The 20,192-nt window shown below is 49.4% G+C and overlaps 6 protein-coding genes; 3 read left to right on the forward strand and 3 right to left on the reverse strand.

The window, feature by feature from the left end:
- Positions 1-71: 71 nt before the first annotated feature.
- FFUJ_03107 (uncharacterized protein) lies at positions 72-515 on the reverse strand (the record flags this gene model as incomplete). Its single annotated transcript, XM_023574917.1, has 1 exon — positions 72-515. The coding sequence occupies one exon, from the start codon at positions 513-515 to the stop codon at positions 72-74; it is 444 nt and encodes a 147-aa protein (XP_023428191.1).
- Positions 516-878: 363 nt separating this feature from the next.
- On the forward strand, positions 879-1,758 carry FFUJ_03108 (uncharacterized protein; the record flags this gene model as incomplete). XM_023574919.1 has 2 exons in its annotated part: positions 879-1,231; positions 1,287-1,758. The coding sequence occupies 2 exons, from the start codon at positions 879-881 to the stop codon at positions 1,756-1,758; spliced, it is 825 nt and encodes a 274-aa protein (XP_023428192.1).
- Positions 1,759-9,449: 7,691 nt separating this feature from the next.
- Positions 9,450-12,982, forward strand: FFUJ_03109 (related to von Willebrand and RING finger domain protein; the record flags this gene model as incomplete). XM_023574920.1 has 3 exons in its annotated part: positions 9,450-9,981; positions 10,033-10,732; positions 10,807-12,982. 3 exons carry the CDS (start codon positions 9,450-9,452, stop codon positions 12,980-12,982), a joined length of 3,408 nt encoding a protein of 1,135 aa, XP_023428193.1.
- A 965-nt stretch (positions 12,983-13,947) lies between these two features.
- FFUJ_03110 (probable CCT8-component of chaperonin-containing T-complex) lies at positions 13,948-15,832 on the reverse strand (the record flags this gene model as incomplete). XM_023574921.1 has 4 exons in its annotated part: positions 13,948-13,965; positions 14,019-14,192; positions 14,242-15,634; positions 15,774-15,832. 4 exons carry the CDS (start codon positions 15,830-15,832, stop codon positions 13,948-13,950), a joined length of 1,644 nt encoding a protein of 547 aa, XP_023428194.1.
- A 1,250-nt stretch (positions 15,833-17,082) lies between these two features.
- FFUJ_03111 (uncharacterized protein) lies at positions 17,083-18,058 on the forward strand (the record flags this gene model as incomplete). XM_023574922.1 has 2 exons in its annotated part: positions 17,083-17,379; positions 17,546-18,058. 2 exons carry the CDS (start codon positions 17,083-17,085, stop codon positions 18,056-18,058), a joined length of 810 nt encoding a protein of 269 aa, XP_023428195.1.
- Positions 18,059-18,426: 368 nt separating this feature from the next.
- Positions 18,427-20,110, reverse strand: FFUJ_03112 (probable RMD1-protein required for Meiotic Division; the record flags this gene model as incomplete). XM_023574923.1 has 3 exons in its annotated part: positions 18,427-18,500; positions 18,552-18,903; positions 18,959-20,110. 3 exons carry the CDS (start codon positions 20,108-20,110, stop codon positions 18,427-18,429), a joined length of 1,578 nt encoding a protein of 525 aa, XP_023428196.1.
- Between the last annotated feature and the right edge of the window lie 82 nt (positions 20,111-20,192).

The raw sequence follows: 20,192 nt of genomic DNA on the forward strand, positions 1-20,192 counted from the left end.
CTCCTGAGCAACCACAATAAGCATGCCATCTCATGTGCAGCCTCGACTGGGATTTGGATCTCTGCACATTGTTAGTGGGCCCATAAATGCTCCTCCGATGGGAACTTGCCAGAGAGGTTGACACTAGAAGGATGTGCTCCCTTTCTTATGGCATTCGAGAACCTTGATGCATACTCGTAATATTCGTCTGGTCTGAGACTACCAACTTGATTCTCGGACGCTCGCATAGCCAGTTCGAAGTCCATAGGTGAGATTTGACTGAGGTCGAAATCAGTCTGGCTGCTGGAGCTTGGCTGAGCTTTAACAAGCTTGGGTGCCCGAGGAGGTGGGCGAAGAGGCTTCCTTGCGCCTTTAGGAGTAGCATATGAGCGAGTCTGATACCTAATGGAATTGCTCAATGTGCTCAGGGCAGCATGATGAGATGACTGTGCGACAAGAGCACATGGTAATGTAAAGTCACCACGTAGCAATTGGTAAACATTACGAGATTGTATATGAAGCCTTGCAGTCGACATATTTTGGATCATGTACTTAGTAAATAAGAGACAGTCTGGCTATGTACTACACTCCTTTTCGCCAGTAATCGCAAGTAGTAGGTGAGGTGAAGTGAGATTCTGCCACTACTTGATGTGTGGGGCACCAGTGTGCCAATCATATCTTGCGTTGGAGAAATGCCCGTACAAAAAACCCATCTCAAACTGAATTTTTCATACATCTTGAAGAGCTTAATCAACAACATTTCACAACCAAATTCAGCTCAGCGTGCTAGATTCATAATTTTTGACATTTTATTTTCCTGCAGCTGAAGAGCATCAGCATCCTAAGTCACATCTCTTTACATTTGCCGCAAGCTGTTCATCAGCTACAAATACTCGAAGATGGCACCTCAAACGCGCAAGAGAAACTACAACCAAAATACAACAAAAGATGCACCTGCGGAGAAACACACATCGGAAGAAAAGCGCAAGCTGCCTGTAAGAGCCAAAGACGGTGACTCCAGTGACAGTGCGACGCCAACTTTAACGGAATCAAAGGGCACCAAGGTGGTTTTTGGAGATGACGACAATGACAACCCGGCGCCTCCCCCTGTGGTAGTTCCAAAACCTGATGTGCAGGTAGAGAAAGATGAGGAAGACGAAAGTGATGATGAAGCGCCCGAGGCCGTATCAACTTCCAAGGCGGCCTCTGATATCAAGAAATCCAACCAAGTAGCTCAGAAAGCAGCACAGGAGTGAGTTTCGCCGGTCTTCTTATTTCATGTTCTGAAATTGCTAACCTACGTCCAGAGAGGCTGCTGCACAGAAGCGTAAGCGTCGGGAAAGGGATGATTTCTTCAAGCAGCAAGCTAAAGAGCGCAAGAAGTTGGAGGAGCAAGACAAGGCTGGGGCAAATGAAGAAGCGTCCGTTGAAGAGAGGCCTGCGCAGTCGCTCATCCAACGAAGCAAAGCAGGGAAAGCCGTGAATCTGTTACCCGCCGAGTTTTTGACAGATTCCAGCGAGGACGAGGACGATGGGATTGACGATCAACCAGAGGAACGTCCAAGGAAACGCCGTGTTGCCACTGTGGAAAGAAGCCTGGCCCGCCAGGAAAGGGGACCTAGGGATGAGCGGGTAGGCTCAACTGTCTACCGCGTTGCCAAAAAGACAGATGAGAGGATGGTACCTAAGTTGAAGAAGCATGCAAAGAACTCTAAAGATATTCTCTTGAAGAGAAACCGAAGTGTCACGAAGCAACGGTCTGGTTTCTTCGTCAGGTAGAGGAATAACCAAGTATCAGTTCTTTGTCACGTCAGTTCAATACCATAATACCATAGCTAAGAGTCATTCTGCTCAATACACTACAGTTGTCTATTTCAGAAGCAGCAATTCGTTCAGTTGTCCTCTAACGGCAGTAGTCACGACGCGTCCATCAATAAGATAAACTGTAGTTTTGAAACGAATTATTGTCTTTTAGTGCCATGCCATTGAGAATTCTATAGTTATACATGTATTCGAAGATCACTTTGCTCGGCGAAACAGGTATCCGTACTATTGCTAACGGTTATTGTAACAAAGCGATCCCCATACATCGGCTGATACCATTTGCCTCGAAAAGCTTAATGCCTGGACCATGGCCATGGTGTGAGTTCCAAGACGAGACCTGCAAGCCGAGGCTAGGGCTACATCAAAGTAAAATCATTCATCAAACTGTGACAAACCAACCTGTGGACACTTGATGAGCTTGGCTGACAAGGTCCAGAGGTCTATGCTATGTACAGTCACAATCTACGTCTGGACTAGATGCGACGTACATATGCTTTGGATCGACATACCTACCTGAGTTGGAGATATCTAGGCATGCTTGTGCTCAGTTACCCACAGTTGTTACTGCCCGATTTGCGTAAAGTATTTGGATCAGCAAGCGAGATTTTGGGTATGCGAGGTACGCGACATCTGTAGCACCCCATACGACTATCTATCTATGTACATTAGTAGGTTGGCGTCGGCATTGAGCAAAGCACAACTTCGACGAAGGTATAACAGAGAAGAGATATAGCACCCGCCGCAGTGCCGTTGACACTAACTCAATACAGGCACGCTGACCACATTGAGACACTGACCATTCCGAAGCAGATTGAGGTGATATCGGGATCTTTCGACAAATCAGCTTAGCATCTCGTCCTGTCATCCGAACCCAGCACCTGGCGAGTGGGCTGCATCTCAGACACGGAAGGAAACGATTCGATCAAGTCCAGCAAGTCTCAGCCAGGTAGCCAAATGAGTTGACTCTCCGCACCAGAGTGGAGTGAAATGGCGCATCCTCAGTGGAAACGCTACGCCTGGCGAAACGCTCGAGGCACTTTGTTTAAAGGTCCTGGTCCATGTCTGCTCCTTCGGAATTGGGATATGCTCAAGTAGCGTCCCTACCGGGGAAGAAGGGATGAAACGTTAAAGGTCAGAAACATGCGGTAACTCCAGGCCTTGAGTTTCGATAGCAATGATGGTAGGATGAGCTACCGCAACCGACACGGCATGAGATGTGAATCAGTGGCTTTCAAGTTGCACGATATGGCATCATATATGAATGCTTCTCACCGGTTACCCATCACAGGTCCTGCAGGTCCTACACCTGGTCACTCGCATCCAGAGGAACCTTGGCGATGTACGGAGGACTGGAATAAACACCTGATGGGTCCGAGGCAATAGTTTCAATGTCCCTGCACTTAAATCATATAGTACAGCACATATAGCCTCTGCAGCACTACCAATCCCAATGGTCGTTCTAGACGAAGCGACGTTGACGACTGCAATACAACGCAGAACATTTAGCTTCGCCTTTTAGGCGAGTGAAAGCAGGGCGGGCCATCAAACACAATATTTTGTGATTCTCGCTAGGATTGTGAACATAATTAAAGTTTGATACAATTGTGATGCTTTGCCAGCATGGTTTCACCCTGTAGTCGTGCATAAAGTGAGGAGTGATTCGCAGCTAATATTTTATGTGCCGTAAATCATCGAGATTGATTTACCCGGTCTTTCGTGTTAGTTCTGACAAGACAACATATGCTGACTGGTTTCGGGAGATCGACGCGAAATATTTCAGTGTCCTGAGTCATGTCTTGAGAAATCCACCAATTTGCGAATTTTCACACCAGTTGGTCGAGTTCAAAAGTCCATGGAAGAGGACCTCGACCACCTAGTCGAGAGCTCAACTGATCTTGGCTTAGTAGTTTGTTTCTGGCCTAACCCCGGACGGGGAGCACAGCAGGCAGTTGGCCACGTGGGAGAAACGTGACAGCAACTGTCACATACCTTGAAAGACTACCATGCCTACATGCAGGTAGGTTTCTACAGACGGGAGAGTTGCTATTCATAATAGCTGCCAGTTTACCGGTTGAATATACATATATATATATATATATTGGTTGAACACAGAGATATATGGAAAATAGACCAGGGACAAGAAATCAGGTCAAACAAGAAAAAAATGAAGGCACCAGCCGTCCCTAGAGAAGTCCTCATTGCCCTGACTGGATACATGTACGTGACGGCAAAAGCAAACGCTCCCCGCGAATCGAATCTACAGACGAGATAGCATGCCAGGCTGAAAGAGGAGCCGAGAGCTATAGGGCATTCCGAGCACGATTTGCGATTTGTTGCTCTGCGAGCTAAATGCCACAAGCGGGCCGCTATGGGCACAGGTGCAAGGGGTCCGTGCCAAAAAATCAATGTCAAATTGCCAATGCCAAGCACCCATCTAAAGATCACGAGTCGTTGGGAAACGATCTGAAGGGCTGTGTGGCGTTTTAGTCGGATCCAGGCGATATGGTTGCCCAACTTGTAAACTTCGAGAATGATGATATTCTGCAAGGGGCTTCTGTCGTGAGTAACTGTACACTGTACAGTCAGGAAAGGTCGGAGTTGGTTCCGTTGTGTTGTGTTGATATTACAATGGATATGTTACCATAAGAGCATTGACCCACGATACCTGAAATCCATCTCATTATTAACGGTGAGCTAATTATTGCTATTTATGCCAGATCCTAAACTCGCATGGTTCTCCTGGTTTTGTTGATGTACTCCCTCGTCTTGTGTGCAGAGTCCCGAATGGCTCCTGTTGTTTGCTTGTGGTATTTCATCCAGCTAAAGAAGGCTGCACGATGAGCCCCTCTGTGTGGGCAAAGAGGACAACTCACCCTTGGCCTTGGAACACGGGCTGCCGCTGATGATCTCACAATGAATCAGCTGAATCGCGGTTGTCTGAAAAAGCATCCACCGTTACTTTGAGCCCGAGTCCTCTCTGTAAGGGATGCGTCAACCCCAGGGTCCAGCCCATCCCCTTCCTTCCGCCTCGCCCCTCAGAAGTTTCCTGTGACAAGTTGCTTGTCCACTAACTTGTTAGCTCGTGTCTGCATGTTCCAGTTGGCTGTCGCACCGACCGGTTCGCCTCATCCCAGCAGTCAGCAACCCATCACCATGACTTAACTTATGTAGCTTGTTAGCGCATAGAACATTCGTTGGAAGCACCATCGGAGCGCGCTAACCTGCAGATACATCTATATGCAAGCCCAATATGATATGACGCTGTGGTCTCATGTGCTAACCTGACCGCCATTGTAATTCGGTGCGGAAGCATTCATTACATGTTTTTAAATTGACGACTTTGCGATTGGCATTATCAGCAACACAGAAATCAAGTATATATTCCTGCGGCCAACCCCATGTTGTGGAACATTTGCCCTCATAGAGCGTACCTTGTCGAGACCAAAACGTACCCCGCGGGTATCACAAACTTGGCAGCTGAGGAAAGAATCCGCATTTCCCTCTCGCGTCTCAAAGGGTCTAAACGCAAAGCCGTAGGGAAACAGCACTGAATAAAGACAAGATAACGCGTCAGGGTGAACAAGACCATATCATCATCGCTATGGAAGCATACCCTAGATACGCGGGACCGCAGCGTCGAGTGAAGCTTTCCCCTATCTAGATTTCGGCGTGGGAAGCGGAGAGGTCTGTCATTGATGGCGCCATGTCCCTTTGCGGATCAAAGTTAGTAGGGGTTGGTTCTGCTGTATTTTGAGCAAGGGGGGTTCCATCATTGCGTTTTCGATGAGACTAGACTACAGCCACTGCCTCTCGATCATTGCTGCATCGCTGTCCTATTTATACTCGTTATTGAAAACGTGGATAAGTGTTGCCGTTGAGGCTCCTGCACTTGTAGCATCTTGCCGTGTGTAGCCTGCAAGGCACCTTAATCAGAGGCCTACGATTCCAAACCCCTCACTGATATCCGTATATTTTAGGCCTTTCTTCAACACCAGGATGGAGATTCCTCGAATAGTGCTGCAGGCACTTATCCGTCGCGGATAGCTGCCGGGAAATCCCCATCCAATCAAACGACTGGGTTGAGACTCAGCATGGGTAACCCTGGCGAGCAACATTCAGGGGATGCAAGACAACGTTATCAAGGTTAACAGAAGGACGCTGTCTCCAACCCACAACGTCAACGCCACGATGGTAACACCTTCACAACAGGCAGGATTCTTCTACACAACCTACAGATAGAGAGAAACTCTTCTTCTTCCCCTTCTGCCCATCTCCTGTGAAGTGGCGGCGGCGGTGATGATGATGTAACAGCCCCAGCAGGCCGGGTTTGAAGCTCAAGGCCTTCTAGAAGCCCAGCCTTCAGCCACCAACAGAGCTGAAGATGATCGTTTCTTGTGTGTCTCGGAATACATGCGTTTCAGAATAGAAACGAACTTCTCCGTTACCAAGAAATGGTGGCATTCTGAAACATACAGGGCGTGACTTCGTTTTGTTCTGTCATGTTTGCCCGCTTTTCCCCATCTTGCAGTTGTGTGCGACTGTTTCGGTAGAGCTTCACCAACTGAGATTCCGTCACAGTCAACTTCCCGTCTGTCTACCCTGTCTTGGATACATTATACATATGTACATAAGTCATAAACTGTATCGCTTGTGGCTACATTCCGAATTAGTCGAAGAGTCTGGTGAAACCCTGCAGGGGTGCAAGTTCAACGAACCTGAGGGGTTTATGACGATTCTCAAATACCCTTGCGACTGGCTATACAGTGTGCATTGCACTTATCGATTTGTTTCTCCTTCTGCAGACGTCCCTGGTCTTGGAGTCTCCTCGAAGGTATTCGTAATGCCTATTGATGCAGACTCTCAGACTCTGTGGTCAGTATTTTATTCACCGTATTTGGTCCACCTACACAGTATTTCACCAGTGTCAAGTCGCTCCTTTGTATCAAGTGTTTTTCTTTTGCCGTGTCACAGTCATCGCATTTTGTCAGTAAATTGTTTCATGTTGCACTGCCATCCTACACGGAATCAGTTGTCATGTTCTCACTTGAGTCAGCATATGATGCGGAGAGCCCAGTTTCCGGTATTAAATTAAGTTCAAGATGGATTATTCTATGCTAAGTGACTATCATACCGCGGCCGAAGAAATTTGACAGATGAATACCCTGTATGTTTTCGCGATGGTGTATAATCATCATAGCTTGTCTTGCCAATCAAGACTGATGCTTGCTAGGCCATGCTTCCTGCATCCTGGCTCACACGGCCTTAGTGAAGCGAAGGCAAGTGCCTGTATAAAAGTAGTTAAACGCTGGTTCTCGACGTTAACTGCATGTAAATCTCCTGTCTATAGTACGTTGGGGTGAAGACATTTGTATGTGGAGAAGCAAGTAAGACAGCATATGACCTAGTGTCTTGCAAAGAGACCCGATGCTCGTGCGCATGCCCTTCTGACTTACACCATGATGCTAAACTTGGAGACTTGCTAATTTGAAGGTGAGTTTAACGGCGATCATCAGGTTGACCAAGCCACGTGAATCAAGTACCGCCCGAGTTGATTTTCAGGACCCCTGAGTTATGCCCCTGGTAGCTCTTGTGGAAGGTGTCTTCAGATCTGGATGGGATTGAATGGCCAGCCGACGCTTGCTGCCCCTACCTAAAGGAGCTCCATCGGACGCCATCAGGTATGGCCAGACACAGAGAGTGCACTGACTACGTGGTGGCACCAGGCTAGAGTCGAGCAGCGCGGATAGGCACATCAGTGATCTCCCCTCCCATAGGAAGGTGGCTTCCCTGGATGGGGCAAGTTGCTCGCTAGCCTGGCAAGCCTGGCAAGCTGGGCAACCAAACGCTTGGATGGAGCTCAGGCCCCGACAGATCCTATCCCCTCACGGTTTGAGGAAGGCCCTTGATTTTGAAATACGATACCGACCGCGTTGAAATTCTCTGAAGGCTCGAGTCAAGACACCCTACGAGTGGAGTTGACCAGTAAGGGAAGCTCGTTTCCTTCCTTAAAGCTCAGACTTCCCCGAATATTGACCTCTGGATAGAATGTATGTACTCCGTACAGCAATTATGGTTGGCCCGCCTCATCGGCGGGCTCCCTTCCATCCTTTCTCGAGGCCGGGCAGCTGGGAGCCGAAAAAGACCCAACCTCTATTAACTATCCGTATGTACGTACGGAACCTAGGACCTGAAAGCTGGAAAGGCCAGGGGCAGAAAAGCGTTAGGGATGAAATGCCGGGTAGGTGCCTGAGGGGAGGCCACCGGGGAATCGATACAAGCCCCCAGCTTGGCTTGATACATCCCATGCTTTGTGGTGGTGGTGATTGTTCGGCTCTGAGCGCAGCCCTAGCTCTGAGTCCTGGGGGTGCCCCCTGTCAGAAGCCCGGGCCTTTTTTGTGGTTGTACAGGGGAGGACCCTTGCACGCTTAATGGGAGATCCACTATCCTGCCCGGCCACCGCGAGAGCGACAAACTAAAAATCAGCAACCCTAGTCCCGGGAGAAGGGGTTCAGAGTGGAAGTTGACGGTTGGTAGCGTACCTAGTGACCGGTGCAAAGTCATTCAAGGCGCCCCCCGGTGAGAAGGTTCTAAAGAACAGGCCAAGCTCTGAAAGGGAGGTCCTCCGTCTCTTAATAGGCGGTACCTGGCACCAAGCATCTTAGCACCAAGCACAGGAGTCCTGGTTTGGATTGGATTTGGTGCCACTCAAGGTTAATGGCCTGGTCGTACGGTGCAAATCAAACATCCATCCATCCATTTCTCTTTTCCATTTCTTTCTCATATAGCCCACCACGCCCATACCTTGAGTTACTTCCTTCCACTTTAGCTCTTGCTCTTGATGCTTTAGTAATTTCGTTTCTTTTCTCGTCTCAAATCTTTCCCTTTCCTCTCCTTTCGTCCATCAGGAGTCAACCTCCTAGAAGCAGACAGACAGACAGACAGTGAGATCGTCTATCCTAATAAAAAGAAACGAATCTGCCTATCAGCGAGCGAGCGCAAGATAGACGAGCCTTATCACCCCAACGACTCCGGATACCACCCGCCGAATTGTTTGTTTCTTCATTCAACGGAAATCTCCATCTTACGAGCGCCTAGAAAGCAAAAGCAATTACATTGTTCGAAGATTGCCATTGTGAGACGATTGTGACTTTTGTTTCTATCTGTGGAGAAGAGATTCTGGGCCAACTTACCCAAAGTGAGTGATAACCAAGGGTCAGCATCACATCGCGCATTGCTAAAAAGCAAAGTCAGAAACATCACAACCCGACCTGTCGCAAATCGCGACCGACCGCAAGCGACCTCGCACAGTTGAAACGTTTATTCCTCAGAAAAGCGGTGCCGCATAATTGTCTCTTCACCCTTTTCGCCCCCGACATCCTGTTATCTCCATTTTCTCATTGGTTTCGATTTTGTTCTTGCAGTCAACCGTGCTTGACCATATCACATAGCCCCTTACGATCACGGAGTCTTTACCTCGTTCTGCCGTTCTGGAAATTTTTGACGTCGCATGGATTCCCGCCCCTTACTCTTTTAAGTTCAGCCGCCTTTGAACAGTAATCCGTCGATCGCCCAGAACCGTCGAACCAGTGCTTGTCTTGCAGCAACACAATAACTTGAGACACCACGAAGAACGGTGTCTTATTTAAATGTTTCGCAGACTACGGAAAAATCAGGATCACAACACTACATCGAGTCAAGGACGTGACGACGACAAGGCAATTGCCACAAATCTTCGAGAACTTGGCTTGGTTGGCTCACGCGCATCCAGTCGAAGACCCCGAACTGGCACAGACTCTAAACCTTTTACCGAAGGACATTCCGTTAAAAGTAAATCTCTCCGCGGGCAAGACTCAGTCTCCTCCGCTGGCTCAGTGAGGTCAGGCGTTAGCAACGCTTCCCGTCGAGTTGGCAGTATCGACAACAACGTCATGGCCACCAACGCTGATAGAAGTCGCTCACGACGAGAGCGCACATTTGTGGGAAGCGAATGCGCAGTTTGTGAAGAGCCGCTTGAACACACCCTACGCGGCGAGCGCATCCTACAATTTTCCTGCTCTCATGTCTCCCATGAGGCATGCTTCTATGAATTCATTCGCGAATTCGAGTCACAATATTGCCCGACATGTGACGCACCCCTCCACTTAGACACAAGTCGAGGAGGAAACGTTATAGATATTGGTTTGCTACCTGTTCTGGTACAATTGGAGCGACATACTGACATATGTATAGAGAAGATTAGCAACATGGTGCGTTCGGTCGGTACCGATTCGAGGTCCGCTATGACGCCGACGCCAACAGCAACCCCTTGGGATAACCAGCCAGCTCGAGCTCCCAGTGTCGAGAGCAATCAAAGGCGTCCTATGCAGCAACAACACGTCGGAGGCCGTGACAGCGTTGCTCGAGGTAGTATGAGGGATAGTCGAGATGCTCCACTATCAGATCGATACGGCCCCTCGAGGCATGCTCGAAGTGACAGTGAAGCCACAGGAGTTGCATCATCCGGCGGATATCCCGAGACAACACAAAGCGGACCTGCCAGACGCCACGACTACGATGTTCAAGCGATGGAGACGACACCTGTAAGCCCTCGACCAATGACACGCAACCCCATTCCGGCGCCGATTGTCACTGTTCGCTCAGAGTTCCCAACATTGAACCGCTCACGACAACAACAGACCCTTACATGTCTGGTCACTGTCGAGGTTCCTGATAATAATTGGAGGCCGGATCCTGAAGATTTGGGTGCTGCAGCCCCTCTGCCTCCTCCTCCTCCTACAACCAACCGTGCTGAGGAGGCATATGGCCGCCCGCCATCTCCAGCTCGCAGTGCACCTCGCTTCTACCCATACGAATCCACAGAGGTTTTGGAAGAAATGACCGATAGTCTGCGCAACCGCGTTGATAACTGGCACGGGCTCGACTTCAGCAGGTTAGTGGCGGCGCTTTACTTTTATTAGTGGGCGATCATGGTCAGTATGAACGACAAGGCTAATTCTTCTGCAGATTCGGAAAATTGAGGCTCTATGGTACTCTCAGGGTGGGCAAGGATAAAGTCTCATGGCAGGAGTTGGAATGTTTCCTCTTCGCTGAGATGCTTATTTGCGTCAAAGAAAAGAAGATCCCTCAAGCACAACAGTGGGATGAGAATGGCGCTCCACGCAAAACAACTCGATGCACCCTCAAGGGCTCAATTCTTATCAAGAAGCACTTGAATGAAGTGTCAGAGACGGGAAATATCGACGAAAATATCCTGACGCTCAGCCTCTCGGTTGCTGAATTACCACAGTTCCATCTTCGTTTCGAGAACCGCAATCAATTAAAGTTGTGGCAGCAAGCTCTCCTTGACCTTAACGCTGTTGAGACATCTCCTGTACGCAGCCCCGAATATGATCGCGGCGAGTCAGAAACTGACGAGGAACTTGAGTGGCAACGTTCGCGCCCACAGAGAGTCTCCTCGGTTGCATCCTCCTGGGGTGGGGCGAGATCAACGACGACAGCACCCACTGACTATACGAACTTCCCCAGAAGTCCTGCCATGGCGAAGTCGGTTCATGTGCCCATCGATGTTGTCGTCGTGGTGCCTATTTCTTCTTCTATGCAGGGCGTCAAGATCAACCTCGTCCGAGATGCCCTGAAATTTATGGTAAACACACTTGGCGAGCGTGACCGTATGGGATTGGTCACTTTTGGTTCAGGTGGCGGCGGCGTGCCTATTGTTGGCATGACTACCAAGGCTTGGCCGGGCTGGAGTAATATCCTGACATCCATCAAGCCGGTTGGCCAAAAGAGCCATCGCGCTGATGTCGTGGAGGGCGCCAATGTTGCGATGGATCTGCTCATGCAACGAAAGTACAACAACCCTATCGCATCTATCATGTTGATAAGCGACGCGTCTACCTCAGACGCTGATAGCGTTGATTTCGTCGTGTCTCGAGCTGAAGCTGCCAAAATCACCATCCACTCATTTGGCCTTGGGATGACACACAAGCCGGACACCATGATCGAGTTGTCAACAAGAACAAAAGCTTCTTATACTTATGTAAAGGACTGGATGATGCTTCGAGAATGCCTCGCTGGATGTCTAGGGAGCATGCAGACCCTCTCTCATCAGAATGTTAAGCTTAAGCTCAAGCTGCCCGAGGGTTCTCCTGCGAAATTCCACAAGATTAGTGGTGCCCTGCAAATTACGAAGCGAGCTACGGGCAGAGATGCGGAAGCATCCCTCGGTGATCTTCGATTTGGGGACAAGCGTGATGTTCTGGTGCAACTTGTCATTCTTCCTGACAATACTTCCCAAGAACAACTTCCTCAAGATCCCTGGGATAATATTGTCTCAGGTCTCGAAGCACTCGGTGGCCCTATGGACAACGACAACGAAAGAACTCTCTCCGTCGAAGAGGTTCCATTGATCCAAGCAGACCTTAGCTGGGGGGATATCCTGCGTGAGGGCACTGTCACACATATGCCTCGGCCATCTCTTCTGGCCATCACCATGCTTCCAGTCAGTGGAGGATCCAAGAAGACATGGCAGAACTCCCCTCCCATCCCTCCTCACTCTAGTATTGTTCAGCGCCGCATGGAGCTCCTCACTTCTGACATGCTTACCCGTGCTCTCACTCTGGTCAGCCGCGGCCAACACGACCGTGCCCATACACTATTGAATGAGACTCGATCAATTCTGAAGGGTCTCGGAAAAGGTGGACTCCCCCCCATCCCCCCTCCAAGCAAGTCGACCCCTTCGGCCCCCTCCACTCCCCATCCCGCGAACGACGCTTCGCCGGGTCAATCAACCACTCCCGATCGCAAACGCAGCCCTTCACCGCCTGCTTCGGCAATCTCTGGTGTAAACGGTCTCCCTTCCTCGCAATTGGGCCGTAGCCGATCTAACGATGGCCTTGGGCTTGGTGCTGGAATTGATGCCAATACTGTCGCCGCCCTTGATGCCGAATTAGAGAGTAGTCTGGAGTGGATCAACCACCCTGCTGTTTTCAGTCGCGACAGTAGAAAGGCCGTCCTGCAGGCAATTGGCGTAATAAGCTCCCAGCGAGCTTTCACATACCGCACCCCTATCGAGGGGCTATGGGCTTGCCGCGTTAGCGGCGTCAAGAAGCTCACGGAGAAGAGTCGAGAATGGCGTGAGGATGGTGGCGGTGAGGGCGGAATCACAGAAGAATCTTGATCTTCATAATCGTTTTCGCCCATTTCGTCTTTCTTCATTTACTGTCATAGCCGAAATAGCGCTCTGGTTCTATTTTCAGCTTGACTAACGACCGATCATGACCAAAATATTCAGATGCTTCCCACGCTATTACACATGCATTTGTTGCTACTGCTACTTTATACTCGCTACTTGCTTTCTTCAGCCGATGAAGGGATGCGTTATCTCTTCCGGCTTCCCTCGGAATTGTTCGATACCCCTGGAATCTACCAACTATCTGGCGCACATTACACCTTATACTCGTAGTATATACCTGCTTCACCATCTTGCATTAATAGATCTTTTTCTGGCTCACTGCAATTGGTCTAATCCAGCTCTATCCGCTGCGATATTGCCTCGCTGATGTTCCATGGTTCGCATTTCCTCTTCAGTATGTCGGAAACAGCCTGTTATACTCCTGTATTCTGCTGATCCTTTTGCATAATGGGGTGTATTGATGTGCTGGATGGATAGATAGCCTTTTTCTGCCTTATATACATATACACTGCGTTTCTGGATTATCTGCACATATAAATAGTCATAAGCGGGAAGGGACTTAACGAAGTCGATGCACGAAAATACTTAACTTGATATATCACTGTTGACTCTTAAGTAGAAAAATCCTCCCTTCTTGTTTTCGACATAAATGGGGGGTAGAAATCACCGCCTTATATGAATGACCCTTCTCATCCGCAATAGCTTTGCCACAGCATCTGAATTGGCTATTGAAATTTGAAGTCCATAATTGCGGTACCAAGTCTGACAGAACTGAGTGATCTAAGTCGAGGGCACAGCAAAATTTACAACAGGCTACTGGACAATCTTAATGAACATATGTCTATGCCTTGACTCTGTTATCTGAGAGGATATCTAACCAACCACGACACCAGGTGATCGTCACACATATCACATCCATTGCCGATTTTGAACTTTTTAGTTTTATCCATTTAGTCCTCGTCCCAGTTCTGTGGCATTTGGTCAGTCCAAGCTTCTGATAGGAAGGGGGAAGGGAACGTACAGGGTTGGGTCCAGGGGGCTTGGGTCCTCCAGCTTGTCGTGCCACGATGATCTGGTCAACAGACAAAACGGTGCGGGCGGCTTCCGTAGCAAGTTTGATGGCCCACTGCTTGGAGATGAGAAGATCCAGAATACCTTCATCCTTGGCATCGATAGTACCAGTGTTATCATCGTTCTGTGGCATGGGTTAGAAATAGAATCATCATAGATAGATCAAAACGGACCTCAATATCAACGCCAATGTCCCAAGCGTCACTGTTTGCGTGGGCAGCGTAAAGTCGGCTGAGAACCTCGGTGGCGTCAAGTCCGGCGCTCTCAGCAATGGTGCGAGGAACAACCTCAAAAGCCTCACCATACTTCTTGATCGCGTACTGGCTAAGTCCGGGAGTCTTCTCACCGTGAGCTTGTATCCTTTCAACCAGCTCGACTTCTGTAGCACCGGCACCAGGAACCAACCGCGGATCGCGGGTAATGGCTTTGACGACGTTGACACCATCATCGACGGCGCGCTCAATATCATCAAGATGGTTCTGGGTTGCTCCTCGAAGCACAAGGGTGGCGGTTCGAGTGACCTCATCCTCCTGGCGGAAGACTGTAACTCGGTCTCCACCAATTTCGAGGGTCTCAACAACATCGATGCTTCCCATCTCGTCGGGCATAGGAGCCCCTAGCCTCGCCAAGGGGGTGGCACCGACAACACGGCAGACTCTTCGAAGTTCGAACTTGCTGAGAATTCGGATGCACAAAATTCCAAATCGGTTCAGGTAGTGCATCGCCAAATCGCCGACACGCTCACCACAAACAACAACTCGGAGGCCAGAGTCGTAAAGTTCCTTGATGGAAGTCTCGAGTTGAGACTCCTCACCCTTTGTGAAATCCATCATCTCTTTGGCGTTGTGCAGGAGAACAGTACCCTTGGTCTCGGTTTGACCGGCGTCAATAGGACAGGTGAAGACACCAACCTTGGCGCGGCTGGCCTTTTTGACCGAACCATCAGGCTCCTTAGGGAAGACCATGCCCTTAACAACCCTGCTCTGCTCCAGGCTTCCACCCATGATCTTGACCACGCGGATATTGTCGACATTAAAGTTAGCGGGGTTCTTGGGAAGAACATTGAGAACAGCCTCGGCAACAAGATCGGCAAGGAATGCCTCGTTTCCGTTTTGCTTGCTGGCAATAACCGTGCTGATGGCCTTGCTCAGCTCTTCCTGATCTCGCATATCCTCCACTTTGTCAACAGCAAGCTCTTCAAGGGTCTCAAGAGCAAATTTCTGGGCCTTCTCATAGCCGATGACGATGTCTGATGTCTTGAGGCCCATGCGCAGCAGATCCTCTGCCTTTCGAAGGAGCTCGCCAGCGAGGACAATGACAAGGTTGGTAGCATCGCCCATCTCGGCTTCTTGTTGCTGACTAGCCATGACGAGGAGTTTGGCAGCGGGGTGGACAACGTCGAGTTCGCGTAGGATGGTCGCAGCGTCAGAGGTAAGAATCATTTTTTGCAAATGGTTGATGACAATCTTGTTGCGGCCATAGGGGCCAAGCGAGGTCTGAACAGTGGATGCAATGGCTCTGCAGGCGTCGATATTGCGAAGTACAGCACCATCTTCGGAGTCGTAGCTATTGAGAAAGAGATAGATTTATTAGTCGAATTCATAAAAAGTTCATTTACTGATTGATGTGATCATGAAAGTGGCACTTTGTAAGGAGGCAAGTAAAGAGGCGGGGAGCTACCAACACAAGGAGGGGAGCAACTCACTTGTTATAACCTTGCTTGAACAAGCCCGCGTTGGGGGCGTTGGGGATATTGAGCGACATCTTCGACGGCCACAGCGCTCAGGAGGCGATGTTCTTGGTTGTGGCTGTATAAGATATGTCGTCAACTATGTGTTTGGTTTGAAAGTCGAGGTGATACCTGTTGATGGATAGATTTCGCCTGCTAGCTTCACAGTGTCCCACCACCCAAGTCTGAAAAACTTCCACGGGGTGATTTAGTGGGTAGTGGGTACGTACCCGACTGCCTGCACTCAGAGCTCGTTCCTACCAGCGCGGCGCTCTACCTCTACCTTACAATGATGAGTACAGTTGATTGCGAATGAGTGGCTGCTAAGCTTATGGAGTTTCGAAGGCAAATAAGAATCACTTATGCTCTTATACTTGAGAATCCCTGATCAGCAACTTTACCTCAGGTAGTGAAAACCTAACCTAGCAGCCTAGGTGCCTTACATATAAGCATTCTTGCTGATAACAGCCTCAATTTGAGGGGCAGATTCAAGGGTCTAGCTGTCCAATCAGTCATAATCTCCGCCACACCCCCTGAAGGAGTCGTCAGCCTTGCATGCCGTTGTGGCTAACGAGCACGCCCGCGAAGCTTTGGTGACGGGAACGAACTGACACCGTCCAAGTTTGCGACTCGTGATGGCTGATTGACACACTCACTTTTTAACACCTTTTCACACTGATACCCACGACCAGCGCCATACCTAGGTACTAACGCCAGATCCTCTCGCCTTGGTTACGAAGCTTCTTCTTTTTCTTGTTGCCTGATCGATTCCAGCGTTCATCAAATACAGATTCATGTGGACACCACCTGCCAGTGACTCTGAATAGGTAGTGAGCTTAACAACCTGACTTACCTAGCGAATCGTCACGCGTCAAGCAATCACTCCTGAACTCACAGCGAACTTCGACAGCCGACGTCGCAATTATCTTTCCTCGTCTCAAATCGAATCTTTTCCAGAAACATACATACATACCAATTGTAGAGGCAATATTATAGTTGTGATTCATAGCTGCCTAGGTAGTAGCTAGCCAACCATGCCCGGTAAGTCATTCGCCCATGACAGAATCGCTCACTGTCAACGATCGCTCCTGGTGGGTTTTGTTGGTTGCTCCAACCCTCAAACTCACGGCTCAAGTTAAGGCCAAGGCACATCCCTTACACCATCTACCACACGACCCTCATTTGCCCTGCGCTTCACAACCACACTCTTCTCCTTCGCTGCGCGTTCCTGTATTGTTTTCACGGCTCTCGCATCATCACCTCGCCTCCACATCAAACGCCCAGAATGACCATAACACTCAAGCGCAAAGCATCAGAAGCTGACCTCCCTCCTCGCACACCAGCGATTCCTTCTACACTCCCTCCTTCCGTGGAGGAGGCCTATCGTCGAAAATGTGTTCAGCTGAAGAACCGCACCAATGAAGTTGAAGACGCCAATGATGCCGCTCGACTTCGCCTTGCTCGTATCAAGCGCCAGGTTGAAAAGTTGCGAATAGAGCGCGCTTTTCTCCTCGAACAGCTCGCAAAGCGCACGAGCGCAAATGTCGAGGATTCAGACGGCAGCCCAAGCCCACCCCCTACGGTATGCTATTATTTCCTTCCCATCCCTCTTCTCCCTTTGCCTGGCAATCCTCTACCGGCCTGCCGCGCCTCTACTACTTACGGCGCCCGGTTCAATGTTGATGCTTTTGCGCTTGGATTAGGACTACCAATTCACCATACCAAGTGAGTTAGCTAACCACCAGAAGCCCAAAGATAAGCCTCTGCGTACGAAGAGAGGCCACCGAAAGTCGATGATGCCTGATTCCGACTCGAAGGCACCAGTCGCTGCCTCTTTTACCAACACCGCCGGCTCCCCAACTTCCGAAACCTTCTCACACCCTCCAGAAAGCCAACCCAAGCCGGCTCATGCCAACGGTATCTCTGCGAGCGATTCCAAGAAGCCCACCAGTGCATTCGAACTGTTTTGCTCAGAAACACGGCCTGGTCTCGAGAGCAAGGAAAAGGACAGCGAGATCCCTTTGAACATTGAGGATGAGCTCGCTCGTGTCTGGAAGGGTCTCTCGGATGGTGAGAAGGATGAATACGAGGCAAGATTCGAACTTGCGATGGCCAAGAACGATGAGTCGAAGAAAAGCCCCGCATCTGACAAGAAGGATGATAAGCCTGCTGAGCCCAAGCAACTCGTTCAGGACGAGGACATAGAGATGGGTGATGATACTGAGGATCAAGATACACAGGCTGGCGAGAAAGTCGAGTAATGAGGACATCCATTGAATGTCTCGAGGCGTTTTGGCGGGTATACGATTTCGCATGTCATGACATCAACCCATGTACTAGTAATTAGATGCTTTTCACAACAAAAAAAACTAAGTTCAGAGAACGGATTCAATAGATTAAGAAACGCGGCTTCTTCGCGCGCATCGTTCTGAGACCTAGCCGCGGAGTCATCTATCTAATATCTGCAAGTTTTACACGTACTCCTGGTCGCTTCGTTTGTGGGGTTTTTATCCCAAATTACAACACAACGACAAGATGAACCTCCATTAGCTGAATTTTCTATTTCTTCTCCTTCCTTCTCCCTTCCCCAATGAAAAAAATGGCCGAGATCCCATGGCTGAAGAAAAGCTCATTCGCCGACATACAAGTCTACTACAATATTGACAGCTGCAACTAGAATTTCTGCCGCAATAAGAACAATTACTGTCAAGTGGTTAGCATGCTGCATGTGTCATAGAATGGCGCTTAGCATACCGATCCATTCAAGCTTCTCGTCATGGCCATGGCTGAGCTCTCCTTTTAGCACAGCCAACAAATCTGCTATGACATCGAGACGTTCTGTCAGAAGTCCAACGCGCTGATCCATCTCTAAATAACTCCTCACGGCTTGGTACACGGGTTCAAGTTGGGGCTCTACCCAAAAGAGCTCGGGTGTATCGAGTACCGAGCCGTTAAGGTGGATGTTGATGCGAAGGATGAAAAGTTCTCCAATTTGCATGTTGATCTGTGATCGCCGAAGTGCAATTTTCCCCGTTGTGGCTATTTGTGTAGGAATATCTTTGCATGTGTCAACTGTTGATGCAATCAGCTCTTCGAAGAGTGAAGTCTGCAAGCTGTTAGCAAACCATCCCGATACAACCCTTATTAGCAGGTTAGCTTACTTTGACACTTTGTGCCAGTGCATGAGAAATAGCTAATTTCGTCATGTAGTTGTTCTTGTCGCGGAGAGTGATAAAGTCATTATAGATACGGGCCTGATAATCCTTTGTGTAGTAAAAGTTGAACAACTCAGTCTCGACATCATCTGGGGCAAGCTTCTCTGTCTCAAACTTGGCGATCTCCTTCAGGAACCGGGCCTCTTGAGCTTCGGTCATTCCCCAGATGACAACCACTCCATAATCGAAGAGAAACACCTCGGGTGTGTGCACCTGCGTATCAAAATCGGGATTGGTCTCGCTTATCGAGTCGTGATCTTCTACTGCCGAGCCCAGCAGATCTGCGCTGTCAATGTGAGAGCCATTACCGTTAGCATCGTTATGGGCGTGGCCATTGTGGCCACGAGTCTCTGAACCGGCCTCTTCTAAAGGTAAGTCAGCTAAGTCGCTCCGCTGTTGCGCGACATCAATGGCGTCACCTCCAGTTGAATGCCGGCGTTCATAGTTCTGAACTGGATCGCGACTGCGCGCGTTTTTGGAGGTATAATTATATGGCGTATATATGCATTCGTCGATGAGCTTGGGGTTTGCGCCTCGAGTTTTTCCTCTTCCCTTTAGAAATCTCATCATGGCTTCCATCTCGTATCGGTTTGCAGTGCAATATGCCGTGACACGCGGCAGTCGGTCTCGATCCGCTTTTCCTAGTTTCGCTGCATCTCTCCGCGCAGCTGGATCCTTGATACGTGTGTACTGAGAATAGACATCTCTACCACTCTCCTCGTCCTCAGGGTCGTCCAGGTCGGTGTTGGGAAGCAGCTTCAGCTTTTCCGTCTTTTTCGTACTGCGTTGAGGTCCGATTTTGGGTCCAAAAGATAGATTGGCAACTGCAGGTACGGAACCTTGGCTGTTCCGTCTCCTGAGCTTATTGTTGAGAGCTGTGAGCATGGGAGGGCCGCCAGCGGCGCCGGTGACGGAGCCAGCAGCATGGTGCCCGGGGGATCGATGTTGAAATTGTTGACGAGTAGGTTCAAAGGTTTTTGTAACAGGGTTGTCGCTGAAGGTAACTGATCGTGTTCCTTTGGGTCTGTTCTCTGTGGTAGGGAGTAATGGCGACGACTCATTAAGTGCAGCGTCTGATGAGGTGCCATGGGGATCCATTTCGGTTTAAGCCAGTGACGGTTGAAATGATGAAGTCAGAAAGATAAGTAGATTCGAATCTTTCAGGGCGCAGGTGAAACAC

This window comes from Fusarium fujikuroi, chromosome FFUJ_chr03, assembly GCF_900079805.1.
Source record: "Fusarium fujikuroi IMI 58289 draft genome, chromosome FFUJ_chr03".
NCBI lineage: Eukaryota > Fungi > Ascomycota > Sordariomycetes > Hypocreales > Nectriaceae > Fusarium > Fusarium fujikuroi.